At 40.3% G+C, this 21,609-nt stretch overlaps 1 protein-coding gene across 3 annotated transcripts in view; it reads right to left on the reverse strand.

Annotated features, from left to right (window-relative positions):
* Positions 1–5,541: 5,541 nt before the first annotated feature.
* Positions 5,542–21,609, reverse strand: part of GMCL1 (germ cell-less 1, spermatogenesis associated) — a 182,993-nt gene continuing 166,925 nt past the window's right edge. For all 3 annotated transcript variants that reach the window (XM_073622005.1, XM_073622006.1, XM_073622007.1), the window contains one exon: positions 5,542–10,506. In XM_073622005.1, coding sequence (XP_073478106.1) covers positions 10,378–10,506 — 129 coding nt within the window. In that variant the 3' untranslated portion in view covers positions 5,542–10,377. The remainder of the gene's footprint in view (positions 10,507–21,609) is intronic.

Consider the following 21,609-nt stretch of genomic DNA (forward strand, 5'->3'; position numbering starts at 1 on the left):
AGGCTCCTATGCCCAATAATAAACACTTGTGGCAATTGTACAAACAATAGAACCGAACAGCACTATAACAGCTCAGCATCATAAGAGTACTTGTATAGAAAGTGGTACAAAAATGCTCACGGGTGTGGTACGGTGTAGAACTACAAGCACCAGTCAAACCTTAAAGGCAATACATTGTGAAGACAAAGGTTTAATATTCAATGATATGCAAACACCAACAATAAGGCAAGGGTTTAAAAATGAATACATATAGTAAAAATAAGATTGCAAGTCGGTATGCATCCTAGCCTGCCCACCAAGCGTAATACAATAAAATAAAAAAGTACAACTGCTTCAGAGATTAAAAAAAGTATAGAAGGCACAAGGTACAAGAAAAAGGATTCTGCGATTATATTATGTAATCGGTACGCATTTTAAAAGCATGCACATACTGCATCTACGTTAAAACAGGACAACGGTCATAATATATGGAATACGGACATGCATATAGATTATACACCTCATGTGTCAATGCATAGGAATACACACATTTGCAGAATAGGCGAGTAGAGCTACATAGCTAATCACTCTATGGACTTACTATGGAAGTCAATATTCATACTTATAGAAGTCAGGGTGTGCCTGAGAATTTAGGTTTTAATTTACTGGCCCCGTAAATTAATAGCTAAATTCTTGGGCACCCACTCACTTACTTTTTTTTGCTATTACAAGCATGTGCCAGTGTCGCAAACTACTGTGCATGACCTGTAAGTCTGTCCATCATGGACTATTTCACAATTAAGTGCAAAAAGTACAAAAAAAAAAAAAAAATCGGGGAATTCCACAGCTGTTCAAGTTTGTAGTGTACCGTTTAGTCTGCCCATAAAGGTTACACTACACAGCCAGGGCCCATCAGGACACATTCAGAAAACGCTTAGACGAGCATTGTCATTGAATTGAAGATGGTAATGACAGGCATAGTTTGCCTAGACACTTTCTAGAGTAACACAATAAGTCCAGCAATGGTCTACGCGTATGGGTTATTGAGACTATGTCCAGGGGTCTCACCGTGGTGGAGCATTTTCAATGGCTCTACCAAAGGGAGACATATTGGATACATAGATGTTTTATCCCCAGGTGGACTAAACGAAGAGTTGGAGGTGGGATCTATACTATAACCCTCTTCGGGTGGCCACCAGAGTCGCTATAAACCCTATGAGTGCCATAATAATTAACTTTTTAATATTTGATCTAACAATTTCCATTTAATGTTTTCCGCAGGTTCCTCTTGTGTTAGAGACCCCCCCCCCCGTAATACATTCTACACAAAACTTCTGACTTCTAGAACTATGAATATTGACGTCCATAGAGTACCGTAATTAACTGTGTATCTTTACTAGCCTATTATGCAGATGTGTCTATTCCTACGCATTGACACATGAGCTGTATAATCTATATACATATCAGTATTCCATATATTATGACCATGGTCCTGTGTAACAAACATAATATGTGCATGCTTTTAAAATATATATCTATTACATAACATAATTGCAGCTTCCTTTTTCTTAACCAATTATCCTTTTGATCTCTGAAGTGTTTGTTATTTATTGTATTACCCGCTTGGCAGGCAGGCTGGAAATTGTAGTTCCATACCGCCTTACATTTTTTTTTTTACTACTACTATATGAATTTTTAAACTCTTGCCTTACTGTTTGTGTGCATATATTTTGTTTTTATTATTGGACTTTGGAGCCTGTCCCCTATGAATCCAGCTTGATTCCTTCCCAGACATGAGGTTTGACAAAGGAGCTTTGCACATGCTCCAAAACATGTTATCGCTCCCTGTGATGTCACTTCCAGTAGCTTGTGTTTCAAGCTGGTTCCGGACGTGCAGTGGCTATCTTGAGGGTGTTTCTGCTCCCCTTTTGACTGCTGGACAGTGGGAAGGACTGGATCTTATATAGGAGAGCCCTATACCAGCATCACATTTTTTCAAATTGATGAGCTAGATATACCACCATTTTTGTGAGAGTATTTTATCCTTTTCATAATTAAACAAGTCTTACTGCACTTAGAGGCGCCTCTTTTTCTTTATGCTGTTTCATAGGGCTGCAAGGACTAAGTATGCTTGTCTCACCATAAAATCCTTTTACGGAGATCCACAATGGGAGTTACTTACCAAAACTGAAGCGTGCACAATTGGTAGTACAGCTCTTCATAGAAACCAATCACCTTCCAAGTTTTATTGCCAAAGCACCAGTTTTAGTAAATCTCCCCCAGTAAGTCTTTAAAGTGGTTGTAAACCCACCCTACAACAACTTTATGCTACAGGTAAGCCTATAATAAGGCTTACCTGTGTAGCTACCCAGGATATCTCCTAAACCTGCATGGTTTAGGAGATATCCCGTCCCCTGCATGTGCCGGTTACATCAGCACACGCGCACTGGGGCAAACTGAAGCGTTGCTTCAGTCTATGTTCCGTTACCGGCGGTTCCCGCGTGCGGGAGTGACGTCATCGCGGCTCCGGCCAATCAGAGCATCGGAGCCGCGATACCCAGAAGCAAGCCCTGGGAGAGATGTCGCCGGCCAGAGGGGGAGACAAGGACGGCTGCAGGGGCTTCGTTCTTGGGTAAGTAATTCATAATGAGCTAGTATGCTATGCATACTAGCTCATTATGCCTTTGTCTTGCAGGGTTTTTTTATTTTTTTTTTAACCAGGGTTTACAACCACTTTAACCATTTAAAGGTTGAAGATTTCTTGTGTACCTCATGAACAAGAAAGAAAAGCAACTATACTTGCCTTATTCCTTGCTTTCATGGCAGCTGGCACCCCCCCACACCACCCCAATATGCATTCGGTAGTCTCTGCTACCGCATCGATTGCCGCTGTCCTGCTGCATAGTTAACGCAGTGGGTCACTTGTTCGGCAAGGGCATCATTCATAGAATGCCTTGCATTCTTCTTGATGAATGCAAGGCGTATTTTAAGCTAGGTGGAGAACGTGAAGGCATCCCTCCACCTCTCCACCTCGTCCAAAGAACACCTTGTATTCATTAAGAAAAACACAAAGCTTTTTCTGAATGGAGCCCTATGCTGTGCAAGCAACTGTTCAGGGTTAATATGCAGCAGGCAGCCACTTGGCTCGGGACCTGGAAGACAGCAGTGATCGCTGTAATAGTGGAGACTACTAAAGTGATTCTTCAGTTCCACAGGTATTGCATATGTATACTTACATTGGTCGAAGCTTTACCAATGTAACATGTCCCCCTCCCAGCCCTGCTTAGCTTTCTATAAAAATGCAGTATTTGCTGTGCATGTTTTAAGTCTATTAATGTAGTTTGCTTGCTAAAGCTATGCTGATAAGGTAATCGCTTTATAAAACGCAAAGGGATAAAACATACATTTAAACAGAGTGTAGTCACCCTCTTGGCTGTGCAGTCTGGCAGGGGTTAGCGGCTGAATAGAATTACAAAGTATAACTTTAACAAAAACGTTTTAAATTTGGATACAGTGGTGAGGGAATAGAACCCTGTGTCAGGTTTCAATTGCGGTATATCCCTGTTAGGGAGATTCACTTTCTCCAATTGTTCCTATCACAGATTTTACCCGGAAAGAGCTGGGGTATATCCAAAATTTTGGCGTTCCCACTAGAACGGGAATAAAATGGAAACTTCCAATGGTGACACCGTTCCAGTGACATTAAAGTGAACGAGACACAAATGGCTTTGGATATACTTTAAAGGTAGCTTAAATATAAGAGTCTATTGAGGGTGGAAAAAGCGGTCATTTAGGATGGCGTGAAAATAATCTCCTGCAGCTTTGTGAACAGGCACTAAACATCCATTCAGATGCTGTGAAAATACCCCTGTTTATTAGGGTGTACTCCATGCACCACTAAATTCTACAGCTGAAATTATATTCACCTTCTCAAAACATAATGCATCTGCAACCCAGTGTTAAATGCAAATGACAGTAAGGCTTTACTACAAAGAAAATCCACAGCTAGTCTTGCAGTGGGGCTCCCCCACACAGCAAGGATTAAATACACATTTTATCAAAGGGGATAATAAAGTGCAGTCATAATAAGCTTATCCTTTGCTCCCGCTGACTTCTTCACAGCCACACAACTAGTCTAGAAGCCCAGTCTCCTCCCCGCTCCATAGGTCACAGGAACTCCAGGAGGTGCCCCACCTAACACCTAATTTTACCCATGGCTTAGCTATAAAACCGGCTTTCTGAAAGCTACACACATATGCAAATTTTACAGGTAGGTGGCTCTTGGCCACCAATCACTGCAACCACTACTACTCATTATCCATAAGCCAGAGCCAAGAGAATGCCAAACAGAACAGAATACATAAAACATCCACTGCTTCTGCAGGTTATAGAAATAAGGAACACGAGTTTAATATATTTAAAACTCAGAAGAGCATACACTGGCCTAGAAAATAATGATTTATATGTACTTGGCAGACAGAAGTTTCTCTTCTAAATCTTTTATGTTTTACACTACACAATGTCAAACACAAGCTCAGCCAGAAAGACCTATATTATTAGGAAATGATGAACCAGAGCTTTGACTGATGAGGACTTTTCTCCATTTCTACAGTCCAGGCCGTAAAATGAGTTTACATTCCATGGAAACATTCTATAGGCTGAGCGTCAAAGGCCAATACACAGAATATAAAAAAAAATTCAAGGCATTGTGCGAGTCATAAAAAGGTCACATGCCACACTACTTTTCAATGCATTTGACACTGATGCAAAGTCATGTCAGAGCTATGTACTTTAAGGCCTTGCAAGTGGGTAAGAAAGGGTAATCATACTAAATCAAGGGCACTGTTAAAGCTGCAATCTAGGCAAAATGTAAAACCCACCAACCAATGCTGCAAATTACATGTTGGAATGGAAGATGTGGCTTACTTGGTGATCTTTTAGAAAGTTGCTGGAACTGCCCTAACCATTGTCTGCCATATCATGTTATGCTGCCTCTAAAGCTAGCCATACATAGCTCATTTCTCTCTGGTTTAGCCCACGGGCAGAATGAAGGAAAGAGAATGGATTCCCTCATCTATGCTAAACTGTGTGGATGGAGGAATCTCTGCCGTCAGCTATAGCATTCAGGCATCTACAGCTGCCTACAAGTAATAGAGGAAAAGTCCAAGTGATGATTAATGGTTAATCCGTGACCACAATAGAGGATCCACCACCGAGAATAGAAGGGGTTACTTCTTACCAAGTAGCCATGATCCCCACTACAGAGGATCACAGCTAGCAGGCAAACTTTAAAACAGACTATGGAAACTTCTGTCGGCATCCACTGGGGGTCATCACACCGTCAGCCACATCATCAGAACTCATGGCAGAGATGCACCATAAAACACAAAAGGGAGCTGCATCCAGTGCCCACAAGTAGTCTTCAACACTGATTTTTGGAGCCGATTTGTGTGTTTTAAACATAGTCCTTTAGAACAAACCAGACACACCTGCCGCTGCTGCTGGAACTGATATCATCTCTAGCAGCAGCGGCAGGTGTGTCTGGTGGGAAGCCGTGATGCAGTGAACCGTGACTCTGTGGATGAATTTGTGGACGCTGGATGCAGGTGAAAGCCCTTCCTCCTCTCTCTCTTTGCTCTTCCTGACTTTTTTTCAAGTTGTTAGCCTGGACTGAGTTTACTATGAAAACGCTGTCTGCGTTGAAATGTTGATGTGCTAAAGGAGAAGCTGTTTGTTCTAAAGGACTTTATGTTTAAAACACACAAATCAGCTCCAAAAATCAGTGTTGAAGTCAATATTACAGTTTGGCAGGTGAAAAGAGCACATATACACATACATATCTCAACTGTGTACTTGAGCTGTTTGCCTGGAGGATCCCTTTAACAGGGACCTATAGGGACATCTCAATAGCAATTATGCGAAGGGTAGGACTTCATGAGCATTTTTTAGATTTCAAAGTGTCTAGAAAAAAAAATGCATACTGAAAACACTTCAGTTTAAAGCACCTGTAGGTAACTGTTCAGTGATGGTTACTTTCAACAGAGTATACCCAAGAATTAAGGAATTAAAAAAAAAAAAAAAGTCAGTAAACAAATAACTGCAGCAGCGCGATGGAGAAGTAGATCCAAAGCTCTTTTGGTACTACTTCTCCTGTAGGTTACAGGAGTGCAGATCTTTTTGCACTCCGATGACCCATATTCAGCCAAACCTGAGCTAAAGTCTGCCGTCGGCTGAGGTCACATTCAAATCTTAGGAAAAAGGAATATCTTCTGCTGCAAGAGGTATTCCCTGGTGACCAAAATGGAGTAATTGGTATTCTACAAAAGCTACCGGAAGGCAAACATTGATTAGCAGTGTATAACAGGCTCAAATGTCCATGTCTAAAAGGTGTGACATTTAATTTCCTAAACAGATAAGTAGATAAAGCTGCATAAACGTAAATACAATACTGCAGCCTACACTGGTTGTGAATTCTTTTGGGAGCACCATTAGTAATATAACCTGTACACAAACCACAACATTACCAATATTATATACAGAAGGTAATACACTGTACAGATTTGTGCTAACACTAAGGAATATCATTTGTGTTGCTCTTCAATGACTGTACATTTTTTTTAAACAGAAGTACATTAAAATACCCTATACTAACTACCATGTAGAGAAAAGAGGTGTATACTTACCTATTCTCTAGGCGCTCTGGTGCAGTCACATGATCAGCTCGCAGTGTTGGCTTCAGTGTAGAGAAGGGACATCAGACAACGGATGCCCTACACTAAGCCTATGGGTGACGTCACTGCATAGGCATTGCAGTCGTTGTCAGGAATCTCTCCTCTTCACTGAAGCTGGCTGCTGGGGAGATCATATGCATAGTTCATAAAGCCCTCAGAATAGGCAAGTATAGACATCTTTCCTCTATAGGGTAGTTAGTACAGGGCTTAGAATGGGGGTAGGAGCAGAATTAGGTTTGGATGACTGGACGTCTACTTTAATTCAATATTTAAAGCAGTATTAAGCCAATTTATTATATTACAGCTTACTAATTCTTAGATGTGATGGCTGCATTCGTTTTTTTCCCTAGGCTTCCTTTCAGTTATTTTCATCTGATAATCCAGCCAGTAAATCTGTTTTTCAAGAGAACAAGCTCTCCTGCAGATGTATCAGTTACAAAGATACCACAATGTAAATATTCGTCAGCATACCACGGATCTTTTATTAGGTTCAAACGTTTTTTTTTTTTTTTGAAGATCACATCACATGCCTGAGGAAGGGGTCCTGCGTCTCCCAAAATGTTGCACTGCACTGTTTGTTATGTGATCTTCAATATATAACCGCGTGGACATAAATTGAAGATCCGTGTCGTACATGCTCCAGTGTCCAGCTGGTGGTCACTACAGCACCAAGTACTTTTGAGAGCTCATTTCAGGAACATGCAATGGGAAGATGGACTGTTATCGTTGCAAAGATGAGACAACCCATTTACCACTGACAGTGGTGCCTACAATGATCTGTTTTAATTTATTCATGTAAAAAATGTGTGGGCTTCAGTTTGACTTCAATTTGCTAGTGTATCTAAATCTGCCAATACATCTAACACTACCCACCCCCAGACTGTCAATGTTGTTGTCCAAAAGGTGGCTCCTATGCGCCTTCATATTATAGGCACTAATATTATTGGAGCTATGTTACTAGCCAGATCACCAGGTGAAAGAGTTAAAAAAGCCATAAAAAAAAGGAAAACTAATGCAGCCACCACATACGATTGGTAAGCTGCCATATATTACATTTTTGTTTTTTGAATTTAATACGCTTGAAAGCAGCAATAAACCCAAAAACAAATATATTACATTGCAGCTTACTAATTCTTAGATGTGCTGGCTGCATTAGTTTGCTTTAGGCAGTCTTTTGTTTTCACCTAGTGAGCTGGCCAGTAAGAGACCTTTCCCAAAAGACTAAAGGCTGTAATTAAAGCAAAAGGTGGTAAACAAAACACGGACACAAGGGGGTGATCCTTTTCCAACTCTGATTCAGTTTTGGATTTTTTTAAAGACATGTTGGAGTTAAAGCCTTAACTTGGATTTTAAGTTGCACTAGTAAATACAGCTGGATAAAAACTAAAACTGTCTTTTCAGGCTGCAAAGCAACAAAATCTGATTATTTTAAAGGGGGGCGATTCTTTTCTATAACCTCACTGTACCCTCCTGCACTTTCGTTTTGTGCGGGAGCTTTATATAATAAGACTGTTAACTGCCATTTTCTCTTACCTTGTGCAGCGTGACTGGTCTTGTACCTACCCCCTATAGTTTTCTGCTAGTTTTGAGCTTGTAGGAGGAGAAGGAGCTTCTGGGCTTCACTCTCAGTTCTGCTCTCTGTATAGACTATAGTGATGTCACCAATACTTTTACAGGGTAAAGTTTGTGTCTGCAAATTAATTTTGTGCATGCAATAGGGATTTAGGACTTATGGCTATTGAAGAATATGTTTAAGTGAAATTTCTGCGTCTGGAGATCTGTAAACCTTTCATTAGAAAATATGAAGGCTGCCTTTGATGACCTCCTTAAAATGTTAGTTTCCTGGGTGTTCTGCTGATCCTCTGGCTTCAGAACATTGACTCACTGGTACTAACAAAATATTCAGAATAGGGAAATTGGTGAGAAGTCCTTATCTGGATACCAAGGCAGTGACTTAATTCTCCTAAATATTATACAACTCATCTGGCTTTTTCCATTTCATACTGCAGGCAACTACTTAGCCTCCAATCCCTAAACATCAGAAGAAGGTAATGAAGTTAGTGTAAGTTTTAACCAGAGCTTGCCTTCATTATCTTGGGTCTACAATGACATTTCTTCAAAGACACTAAAAGCTCATCTCTAGAAAGCATTCAACAGTTAAGCTGGAGGTCTGCAGGATCTTTAAGGCTTAAAGGTGAACTATATTAAAAAATAAAAGGAAAACATGTTTGTCTGAAAAAAAAAAAAATACAATTTTTTTTTAAACAAAGAACATCGATAGGTACAACAAAATTATGAAAAAAAAGGACATTAAAATTTCCTTCCTCCTTTGTTAAATACTAGGCATTAAATAGCATGCCAGTCTTTGTTTGGCAACCCCATAAGATTAGCACTTTTTAGGTTCCATAGAAAAGAGAAATGGCAGATCGCATCGAGATTTCCAAACAGGAGAATCTCTGTGACGTAATATGTACTTCCAACATTCAGAAGCTTATGGCTGCCAGAAGAAGCCCTACACAGCCCAATCCTTGCAAGTAATACTCACATCTTGCTTATCAACTTTGAGCTTTGTATGGGCCACCCTTCATTATTACAAAATAAATAACAAAATCTGCACGGCAGATTGCTGCGTTCCTTTGAAAAGCTACTTAAAAAAATAAGCACCGGCTACAAGTCTAAACAGAACATTATATATACATATATATTTTAAGGTAACTTTTGGCTTGCGATGGTAAAGCAGCACTTTTGGCAGAACAGCCTACATTCTGTAAGTCACAAGCTTACTTTGAAAACGAGAGCAAAGAAAGCTATAAAATTGACCAAGGTCATAGCTTTGATTTTCTAACTTAAAAATGGAAGTGCAAAGGAAACTGAAAGTCAGCAGTTTGGGATCCAACAATGCTTAAAAATGGTATCTCTTACTATCTTGGTTAATCTGGCTCAGTTGTGAATATATTTAATTCTCTCCTAATGCCAGAGTGCACATAAGTTGCAAGCCAAATGTACCATGTTGAGGAAATTTCCTGGGGCTGTCATGAATTCTAGGATTCATTATGGCTGTCTCTATAGGAAGAAAATAATCTTGGTAAGTAACAAGTAATAAGCTAGGTAAATAACGAATGACAGATTGCATTCAATACAAAGGGTTCTTTTCAACATCGCTCATAGATTTCACCTAAACTTCCAGTTGAATTTACACAATTTGCCTAGACCACCATATTCTGCTGAACCCTGCTATTGCAGCAGGGCTACATACTGCAATGATTCCCTTCTCCAACAACCATTTTTTTTTTTAATTGCTAGACTTTATTCCCTTAAACACTTGTGTGGGAAGGGAGGGCCCGTGATTTTACAGGGATCTGTCTCAGATGAGAACAATTTATTTTTCTGGGGAATTCCCTTCAAATCCCATTACCTTAAAATGATCAGAATGGGACTAGCTGCCGAAAGCCATATTACTCTTTATCCTTTGCCCAAGAATTCATAAATGTACCCTAGTGCATTCAACGTTACATTCTTTATATCCAACAGAAAAAGGCTTTACAAGCTGCAGAACCCCGCAGCAAGGGTCAAATACTGAAACTAGAGCACAAACAGTTCAGCAAAAAAATAAAAATGTTCCCTTTCTAATAATTATACTTTGAGATCTTTGTGTGCAGTTGTCTTCTTAGCTGTCAGTGTTGTCCAGCTGACCTTCTGATTCTGCCCGTTTCTCAGGAGATGTGTACAAGAAGTTGCAGCAGATGTACAGTGGGTACACAAGCAGGCGACTGTCCAAGTTCATTATTACTTGTTCCTAGAGAAGGGCAACAATACATTTGATATTAGAAAAAGAGTAAGATGCTAGAACAAGCCTAAATAAGTTAAGTCTAAAAATGTATAAATCAAGTCATGGAAAGTAAGCATTCTTCATATAAGCAGACATATCTTTAAAGTGAATGTAAAGTCTCTTTTTTTCTATAAAAATAACAAACACGTTATACTTACCTGCTCTGTGCAGTGGTTTTGCACATAGCAGCCCAGATCCTCCTTTTCTCAGGTCCCTCTTCTGTGCTTCTTGCCCCTCCCTCCTGACAAATGCCCCCACAGCAAGCAGCTTGCTATGGGGGCCCCCGAAGCCAAGCTGCAGTTCCATGTGTCCATTCAGACATGGAGCTGCGGTTCAGCCCCACCCCCATATCTCCTGATTGGCTGATTTTGATTGACAGCAGTGGAAGCCAATGGCACAGCTGCTGTGTCTCAGCCAATCAGGAGGGAGAGTCCCGGATGGTCGAAACAATCATGGATATCACTGGACAGAGATGGGCTCAGGCAAGTAATGGGGGGCTGAGGAGGGAGCTGCACACAGAAGGTTTTTCATCATCTTAATGCCATTAAGATTATTTACAACTCCTTTAAAGGTGAACCTGCAAGGTCCCAAACATGACTAAACTAGCAATACTACTGGAGTGAAGGCATTACAAATTACACAATTTTTTTTATTATTCCCGAGTCCCTGGGAAGCCCCTAGAATGTTATATCCATGCTGGGTACGAGCCTCACTGTCTGTGCAAGCCCTGTCCACCTAGTTCTGTCATACAAAAGGTATAATGCCAGGAATTTAGTGGCGATGTGCCCGTTCTAAACTGTGCATGCACCGTAGACATCGGTGCACGGCTTTAATGTAAATATCTCCTAAACCGTGGAGTTTTAGGAGATATTTCCAGCACCTACAGGTAAGCCTTAATATAGGCTTACTGGTAGGTAAAAAGTGGTTGTACAGGGTGTACAACCACTTTAAAGCCCAGCATACATAATTTGAATAAGTGTGCAAGCCTTTCATTTTCATTTCGGTTTCTGCTTTTTTTTTTTTTTATATTGAGATGAAGAGCTGACTTTTATTCAACTAATCATACTAATTTGTGATACCGGCCCGACATCAAAGTTTCAGGAGGCTCCAAGACTGTATTGCTCTAGGGGAGCTGTCTAGATTAGGTTATACAAATCCCTCACAGTAGCACAGGCATGAATTCCAAGAGGCTCCACAGGGAGATGGATCGATTTGAAGACTAAAGCCCCATACACACAATTAGATTTTCTGCAGATTTTTGTCTACAGATTTACCAAAACCATGTAGTGCAAGGGCCTGCCTGATTGCATACAAATTGAAACTCTTAAGGTTTGACCTCATATTATATGGTTTTGGTAAATCTGAAGACAAAAATCTGCAGAAAATCTAATAGTGTGTGTGGGGCTTTACACTGGTACTCGCAGGAGCCACAAGGCAGCACTGTAGGCCAGAAATGTTCACTTTAAATTGAGTCTGCCACTAAAAAAAATAAAATAAAAATGAAAATACATGGAGGCTGCCATTGTTGCCCCTTTCAAGAAACGCTAGACTGGCTGTGTCTGGCATCATGAATTTTCATTCACATGTAGAACAAACATTATGAACAAAATGTCAGAATTGCTTATCACTACCAGGTCAGAGATCACAAAAACACCAGTATGACAGCCAGGGACCAAACTTTCTAAAAAGATTAACAATGGCATCACCCTACTTTTAAGACAGAGTTACTTCAAAGTCAAATCTTCTGCACCTGTCTCACAAATTTCACACACTAAAGCGGTTGTAAAAGTAATTTTTTTCTAAAATAAAAACCACGTTATACTTACCTACTCTGTGCAAAGGTATTTAGCACACAGCAGCCCTGAACCTTCTCTTCTGGGGTCTCCCACCAGCACTCAAGGCGGCTCCTCTTCTGCATTTGCCATCATAGGAAACCACTTCCTATGGTGGCACATGTGTAGGCTTGTTCCAGTGCAAGGCTGTGCGTCCCCATTGACACACTCTGTGCAGCTTGGCCCCCGCCCCCCAATCTCTCCTCACTCAATTTGACTACCAGCGGCAGGAGCCAATGGCTCCCGCTGCTCTCAGCCAAGCCTGTGAGAGAGCAGAAAGAGGAGGACAGAAGGCCTGCAGATGTGCACAGTGTTGGATCAGTACTGAACTCAGGTATTTATTAGAGGGTGGGGAACAGGCAGTGAAAGTTTTTTTTTTTTTGTTTTTTTTTTTAACTTTAATGCACAGAATGCATTAAAGTAAAAAACCTTGTGACTTTAGAACCACTTTAAAAAAGGTACAGTACAGACTATAAAAACTGAGAATACTAATTATAAAGGTTTGTTGTTGAACTACCCCATCTGATCTTTAAGTGTGTTAATGTGTTGATAACCTTGTTTCTTTGTATGGTTTGATATGGTTTATGTACTGGGGGAAGCTATATGTGCTTATTACAAATGCAAGCTTTACTTCTGGTTGTGCATTGCAGATTTTTTTTCGAAAACATTCTATCATGTGAAATACTAGGTTGTCCTGGCTTTAGATTACACATAGCAAATGTTTAAGAGTTAGATTTTTTTTTTTTTCCACACAATAATGGAATCAGTTAGCTATTGATTTGTGCGCAATGTGAATTTTAAAAACTGGTCAAATTTAGAGGAATTAATGCAAGAACATTTTCAATGATAGGCTCCCCACAGCTATTGTCACAGCTCTGATGGCTTGTAACTATTAAACACTCAATATATTAAGTCTCTCAATTTTTACCAACAAAATATTTGCCATTCCTAACTTTACCAAATAGTTCATAAACCTTCCTCATGCATTTGGGAGAAGCAGTAGTGAAGCTTTGTGGACCAATGACAACTTATCAGTGAAATGCTGTTCCAACATTCCTGTAGTCCTAACAAGCACAGCTTCTCCATAAAATACAGCAAGAATGCATGGTCACTTTGGACAGGAATTGTGCTACAAGCAGAATCCGCAGGTGAAAAAAAAAAAGTGTATGCATATACACCGATCAGCTAAAACTTTATGACCACTCACTGACAAGCCAAGTCAATAATATTTATTATCTTGCTTCAATGGCATCTGAATGTTGGTGGAATATATTAAGCAGCAAGTAAACATGTGGTCAATGAAGTTGAGGTGTTAAGAAAAAAACGGACATTGCAGTTTGTTGTACATGGGGCAGCGTAGTCACAGAGTGCCCATGCTAACAAGTGTCCACAGCCAAAAGCACCTACAACGGGCACATGAGTATCAGTATTGGACCACGGAGCAATGGAAGAAGATGGCCTGGTCTGATAAATCGCATTTCCTTTTACATCATGTGGATGCCCAGGTGCTCTCCTTGCCTGGGGAAGAGATGGTAACAGGATGCAGTATGGGAAGAAGGCGGTGGAGGCAGTGTGATGCTTTAGGCAATGTTCTGCTTTGAACCTTGGGTCCTGCCATTCATGCGGATGTTCCTTTGACATGTACCACCTACCTAAACTTTGTTGGCAACAGGTATACCTTCATGGAAACAGTATTCCCTGATGCCAGTGGCCTCTCACCAGGATGAGGCGTCATGCCACACTGAAAAAATGGTTCAAGAATGGTTTGAGAAACACAAGTTCAAGGTGTTGACTTGGCCTCCATATTCTCCAGTTTTGAATCCATCAAGCATCTGTGGGATGTGCTGGAAAATCAAGTCTGATCCACGGAGGCCTTACCTCACAATTTACAAAAAACTTAAAAGATCTGCTACTGATGGCTTGGTGCTAGATACCACAGCATACCTTCAGAGGTCTAGTGGCATCCATGCTGCGACCCGTCAGGGCTGTTTTGGCAGCAAAAGGGAGTGTTTTGGCGAAAGAAGGAAGACCTACTCAATATTAGGTGGGTGGTCATAAAGTTATGGCAGATCGGGTTATAAAGATGCAGGGAATTAAAGTGGTGGCAGGTGGTTATTTAACCTTAATGCATTAAAACTCGTGTCTAGAGCTCCTCCCTCAGACCCCCTTATACTTGCCCAAGCACGATGTCGATCCAGCATCACAGGATTGATAGCAGCAGGGGAACATTGGCTTCTGCTGCCGTCAATCAAACCCTGTGATGAAGACGCAGGGGTTGGGCAAAGCCATACTGTCTATGTCTATAGACACAGGCAGCTCCACAATAGGATGCAACTCCCTCTGGTAGCACACTGAGGAGGAGGAGGAGCCAGGAGCACCGCCAAGGGATCCTAAAAGAGGATGATCGGGGCTGTTCTGTGCAAAACCACTGCACAGAGCATGCGAGTATGACATGCTTGTTATTTTTAAAGAAAAAAAAAAAAAAAAAAAATACCCTTTTCAAATCCCTTTAAGTCTGAAAAAGCAGTGACCATGTCCCTGCTTTGCTACAAAAACACTTCATGGCAAGAGGTTTGCTGTAATCCATGGCAGCAAATGGCTTAAAACCATTTAACAGTTCCACACCTCCATATTCGTAATGCATTTCATTTTGAAGCTAAAGTTCAGGCAAACTGCTAAATGCAGGCCTGAAAATCATGCATGTGCATTCTAACTTGACAAAGGATTCCAAAGGCTACTCATCGTCTTCACAATGCAGCAGACGGGTTAATGTCTTCCATTTACATTTAATGGAAGAAAGAGTCTTTTTTAATCAATATTTTAACAGGGTGTTTAACCTTCATTTTGTTTGTGCATTATTCTTATGTCAGGAGGATGAAGTAGTAGGGAATTCTGAATGAAGAGATCAAGACAAGGACTTCATTAATGCGTTTCTGTACTAAAATAATTCATACTGTATACATGAATATGTATAAGATCTATTAAACTAGCTTGCATGTATCACTCAAAAATAATTTGTGTTTCGACAATGGACGTGCTAGGTTTGCGATTGGATAATCCTGGGAATTGGTGTAAAGCTATAATTGTCAAGTATGTTTAACAATTCATGGAAGTGATAGCCATTTTCCCTATCATGCTTTGTTTGGGCTAATTGGTGGGAACATTTCCCTAGAAGACTGAGCACTCTCCTACTAATTATCACTGAAAGCCCTAATAAAACATGACTAGAATTGTTTTATTATTAGCAGCACCAAACCTGGCAAAGGAAGAGACTTTGTTCATTCCACACAAGGTGGCAGAGGCATGCCAATCACAATCCTTTAGCACAGGGATATGCAATTAGCGGACCTCCAGCTGTTGCAAAACTACAAGTCCCATCATGCCTCTGCCTCTGGGTGTCATGCTTATGGCCGTCAAAGTCTTGCTATGCCTCATGGGACTTGTAGTTCTGCAACAGCTGGAGGTCCGCTAATTGCATATCCCTGCTTTAGCAGGTAAAAGTGTTTACATACATGTACTATAAATCTGTGTTTTGCTGACAAAGCTTCAAAAAAAATATGACTATAACGGATTTATATAGCACCAATCATATGAGCAGTGATTTACATTAAAAATGAAAATTCAATTATATATTCACTTTAAAAAATATATCTGACGTTAAGTGTCAGAATTTGTCTTATATTTGCTTCCTGTAATCCTATGCACAGTAAGAAAGAAAAAAACGGCAACAGTGACTCTGTAGGGTTGATTTATTAACCACTCCAGGTGGTTTAACCCCTTCATGACCAAGCCATTTTTTGGAATACGGCACTGCGTTAATTTAACAATTGCGCGGCCGTGCGACGCTGTACCCAAATAAAATTGATGTCCTTTTTCTCCCCACAAATAGAGCTTTCTTTTGGTGGTAATCACCTCTGCAGTTTTTATTTTTTGCGCTAGAAACAAAATTCGACAATTTTGAAAAAATAAAAAAAATTTTTTGTTATATCCAATAAAAAAAAATCTAAAATTTCATCATTTATTTCTGCTACATATTTTTGGTAAAAAAATCCCAATAAGCGTATACTGATTTGTTTATGCAAAAGTTATAGCGTCTACAAACTATGGGATACATTTGATTTTTTATTTTATTTTTTTTTACTAGTAATGGCCAGTGCTCAGTGATTTTTAGCAGGACTGCAACATTGCGGTAGACAAATCAGACACCAACGCTTTTTGGGGACCAGTGACACTAATACAGTAATCCAGGCATGTCCAAAGTCCGGCCCACGTTCTGGTTTTGAGCGGCCCATCTGGTTATTTGAACTTATATGTCTTTTGTGGCCCCCAACGATCTCCCAGTGCCGGGGCCACAAAAGATATATATGCTGGCTGCCTTGTAGGGGACAAGGCGAAGGTGAAGGCGGGACTAGTGTCGTACACACAGGAGGATTTCCTGTTTACATGGCAGCCTCTGTAATAGGAAGTTCCATCTCCTGCGCTGCCATTGGACGACTGTTCTGTCCATCATAGGAGGCGAGACTTTGTAATAAATAGGCCGCCGAGAAAACAGGAGTTTTTCCAGTGTGTAATCTTTTGCTGCTCGTCCCGCCCCCCCCTCCCTGTCCCCTCCATGGCTGCAGATGGATGGGCATCAATCAGGCTGCACTGATGGCAATGGGGGGCACTGCATTCCCGGCAATGGGGGGCACTGCATTCAAGGCACGTGCGAGGTTGCAGTTGGGCACTGACCCTTATTTTGCTTCACAATTCTTTATTTAAAATGTAAGTTTTTTTCTTGAAACTTCCCTCTTAAAGTGAAGGTGCGTGTTATACGCAAATAAGTACGGTATATCCAAATAACACGCCCAAACTCATCTCTTTACTCACACACAGCCACAAAGGCAAGGGAAATCATGTTGGGCAGTGTATTAGTGCTCGAACTAACGTGCTTAGACCGAATTTTAATGGTTCAAAGAATGTCAGGCAAAATGGTCGGCACTCACGCATGTTCACTTCATCAAATCTGAACCTCTTTGAAAAAAGTTTGGACACCCCTGCAGTAATTAGTGCTAAAAAAAACAAAAAAAACAAAAAAACACTGACACTGGCAGGAAAGGGGTTAACATCAGGGGCAATCAAAGGGTTAAATGTGCTCCTTGGTAGTGCTTTCTAACGGGTGGGGGATGCTTTGACTGGGGGAAGACAGAGATCCATATTCCTGCTTAGTAGGAACACAAGATCATAATCTTCCCCTCTCACAGAACGGTGGTCTGCCTTGTTTACAGCCGTTCTGCCTCTCCTAAGAATCGGCGTGTCCCGGCGGACCCGCTGATTGGCTCCCACTTTGTCCAATCACAGCGGGAGCAGGTCATCAACGGCACGCATGCGCCCCAGACCCAGTGTACGAAATCACAGTTATGGGATTTCGTGCAGGAGGGCTGCCCTGACGCAGTATATCTGTGTGGGGTGGTCCATAACAGGTTAAAGTCAAAGTCAAATTGATTGTTCACTTTGCAAAGTGCTGATGCACTCTATGAGGGAATTTACTCTTGACCTTAGTAATGCCAAATACATACGATGGGAAAAAATTAAAATATACCCTTTTTTAAAGTGTTTGTACACAGCTTTCAAGAGCTGATCACAACAGTTCATGGGAAATTGTCTGAAGGGACAAACATTTTTCTCGTACGATAGCAGAACGAATGATTTACACTTAATCAGCATAGTATTAGTCCAAAAAATCGTAAGGCCAAGCCCACGCATGCTCAGAAATGAAAGAACACATTACGGTACAATACAACGCATTACATCACTTCCGAAGTTGTATTCTGTTGTACGAGAATTTTTCGGAAATTTAGTAACTGATATTTTCATTGTGTGTACAAGGCAACGCTTCACTTTGCAAAGAATACCCGATTAGATGCAAAGAGAAAAAAAAAAAAAAAAAAAAAAAGCATTTTTGCTTGCACATGACTGGGTGATTGAAGTCAGCAGAACTTCACCTCATTTATGAAGCTCTGCAGCAAAATTCCCTTGCAAAAAACAATAGACACTGCATACAACCATAGCCAAATATTTATCAGCTTCATCAAAATACAGGTGACTGTATGCTGTGGTAAACTAAATTAATCTTCCCATGGATATTTAACTTTGAAGGTGAGTTTTGATAAGCAAAAATATGCATTTGATTGCACATGAGATTGGTTCAAGCATATTTTATTTTTATTTTTTTACAAACTGGATTGATTTGGACTAATATTGGATTTAAATTGATTAAAAAACATCTGTCTGGACTGGTGATCAGCTTCTGATCAATTTAAAACACAAATTATTTCAGCATGGGGAACTTTTCCCAAGAATATTAGTTTACAGATCGGGTGAAAGCATTCAGTTGAGTATGTATGTGGTTCAGTGTGCCAACTCATTAGAACTGATCAAAAGCAACAGAAGCGTGTACACTGAGAACATGAATGTTTGAATGGCATTTTTTTTAAACCTTTCCTGAAGCTATTTGACTTGTACAACTATCATTTTATCATTATTATATAGCACGTGGTCCCATTCTGATCAGGGCCCCACTGTTTCCTAAACACACCTCTATATGCGGGCTGTAGCGCCACCATCTTTTGGTGCCCAAATTTGGATGTTCCTGTGCTGGAAAGTAGTTAGCACAGAGCCCTGCCCCCTCTGAGCGATCTGTTATGATTCCAAATGACCGATTACTGCTGCTTGTTTACTCCTAATAGTAAAATAAAATTCAGAACTTTGGCTCTGTGTAAAGTATCTGCCTTGTGTGTGTGTACAAACAGCTGCAGATACATTACACAGACACACACCTTTGAATGATTTTTTACTATTATAAATGAACTAGAAAATGCATTTTGTGGAGAAAATGAGTGGGAATGCTGAATAGCTGAATTGCTAAAGCTAACTGGATGAATAGCTTAAATCCGTAAGAAAAAGTTGAAGTAGTGAGAATAGTTGGAAAAATAGGAATGGTTTTAAAATGAACATGAATTTAATTTAAAAAGTTTACCACCACTAATGTATGAAAGATGTGGAATATTTAAAGGTTTTTTTGAAAAGCTTTTTGATCATTAATCCCCCCACCTAATGAGTGAGAGACAGTGTGAGAGAACCCTTAAAACAAGCCTTAATAAATCAACAGTACATGCTATCGAAACAGCGACTTCACCGTTAGAGACACATGGTCTTTTTGAACGTATCGGTATAAAATGTATGTTGATAAACTTAAAAATGTGGGCATATCTGCGATTTAAAAAAGTTGGCTGTGCGTTTTGCTGGGAAATGTGAAGAATTTTATACAGGATAGTCAATGGAAGAAAGTAGAACTCTTGTCATTTGGAAGCTCAACCAGCCAAAAGTAAAAGGCGTATCACAAAACTGAGCACATTGCCTGAAACTAGACAAAAATACCTACGTTTTGATGTATAAATTGTATAACAAGTAGATCTTGTGGGCGTGAGAGCAATTTATAGGGAAGGAACTAAGATAATTTTTTAAGGCTCTGTGCTCTGGCTATGACATCATCCACTCTAAGCAGCACAATACACACTCTGTTTAATCGATAAAATTCCCTGAAACGATCACTAAACTTAAACAGCTTTTTCACAAAAACAGTAAAAAATATCAAACTGAAAAGATATAGCCAGATAGCTGAATATTTTGTGAACGTTTTGGCGTCTGTAGGTGAAAGTATGAAAGAGCTGAAACTTTCGGGAGCGGAAGAAGATTTTAAAGATTTGAAGCATGCTCTCATTCACTTCAATGTTAAAAAAAAGCATAAATAGTAGAAAAAAAGTTGAAGAAGTCCCATCATTAGCTGAAAGAGCTGAACATTTTAAAAGTTGAATGGTTTTAATAGCTGAAAATATGCAGAAATTACACAGAGCCAAAAAACGTACAGAATAATAATAAGATTAAAAAAAATAAATAAAAAGGAACAATAGTGGGAAGCTGAAGCAGTCCCACTAATAAGCAGCACTCATTATTAGTTTACAACAGCAACAGATCACTCAGTGCTGTGGTTCTCTGTACATCTATCAGAGCTGCTGTGCACATACACAGCTCAGTCAATAGATCACTGAGTGCTGGGTGAGCTTTCAATATTAACGATCGATCTGCAAGGTTAGGCCAATGCCTTGTATAACAGCCTGACATCGTTGATTGCTCATGCATAAAACTGACAGCTCACAGACGCTGCAGCGTTATGTCATCCATGTGCAAATGTGTAAAAGCAGCCACGATAGACACACAGTGCTGCTGGCTGTGTGATCTGTTTTTGTTAAGGACAGCGCTGGTCTCCAGAGTGGCCCCTGCTACCAGACACCACAGCTATCCATCACAAATCTGTCTCCCACTTAGCAGCACTGTTGAAAGGGGGTGGGGTTGCGTACCTGACTGGCTACAATGCTTAGAAATTAAGAGACAGATTTCAACAGAACCAAGTGCTATGTGCACTTGGTCCCTTAGGGAGTTAACACAATAGAAACATATTGAACATATTAATAGACAAATCAGTACCATTAAAAGTGCAACTCCACTTTTATGAAAAAAAAAAAAAGCAAGAAAAAATTAATATAATACATACAGTACAATGGTGAAGGCAAAATATGCAGCAGGGAGAAGCTGAGAATAAGGTAAAGCATCTTTTCTAAGTGCCCTGGACATAAACAAGTAGTTAACCCTTGCAGTGCAGGCACAGCCCCACAAGGGATCATTTTTATGTTCCCGGAGTCGGGCTTTAAAATGAAACGAAAAGACAACCATGCTTAAAGAGAGAATTAAATAAGTCATGACAAACAATAAAGAGTTATAACCCCAGATATCGAAAATGCACATTACTGAAGATGAATTTGTCCTGGTGTAAGTGTTCTGCATTATATAAGCCTTATATCAGTTCTGTATATGCTGAGAGCCTTGTCAACTCTGCAGGTGCAACTTTTGGGTAAGGAAAGAAATTAGCGAGAGAAGTGTTCACTGCACAGCTTCTCACTAAACCCTTAGGCTTGGTTCACACAGGGTAACACGACTCTGGCCGTGACTTTGCGAGGCGACCTGGACACGACCTGATTGCAACACCACAGAGCGACTTGGGGCAACTTACAAGGCGCCCCTAAAGGCTCGGTTCACACTACCATGACTTGGGATCCAACTTGTCAGACCTCAAGTCGCTTGACATCAGAAATTGCATTCGGTTAATGAGAGCCGTCTTAATGTACGCTACTGAAGTCGC

This window comes from Aquarana catesbeiana, linkage group LG03, assembly GCF_042186555.1.
Source record: "Aquarana catesbeiana isolate 2022-GZ linkage group LG03, ASM4218655v1, whole genome shotgun sequence".
Lineage (NCBI taxonomy): Eukaryota > Metazoa > Chordata > Amphibia > Anura > Ranidae > Aquarana > Aquarana catesbeiana.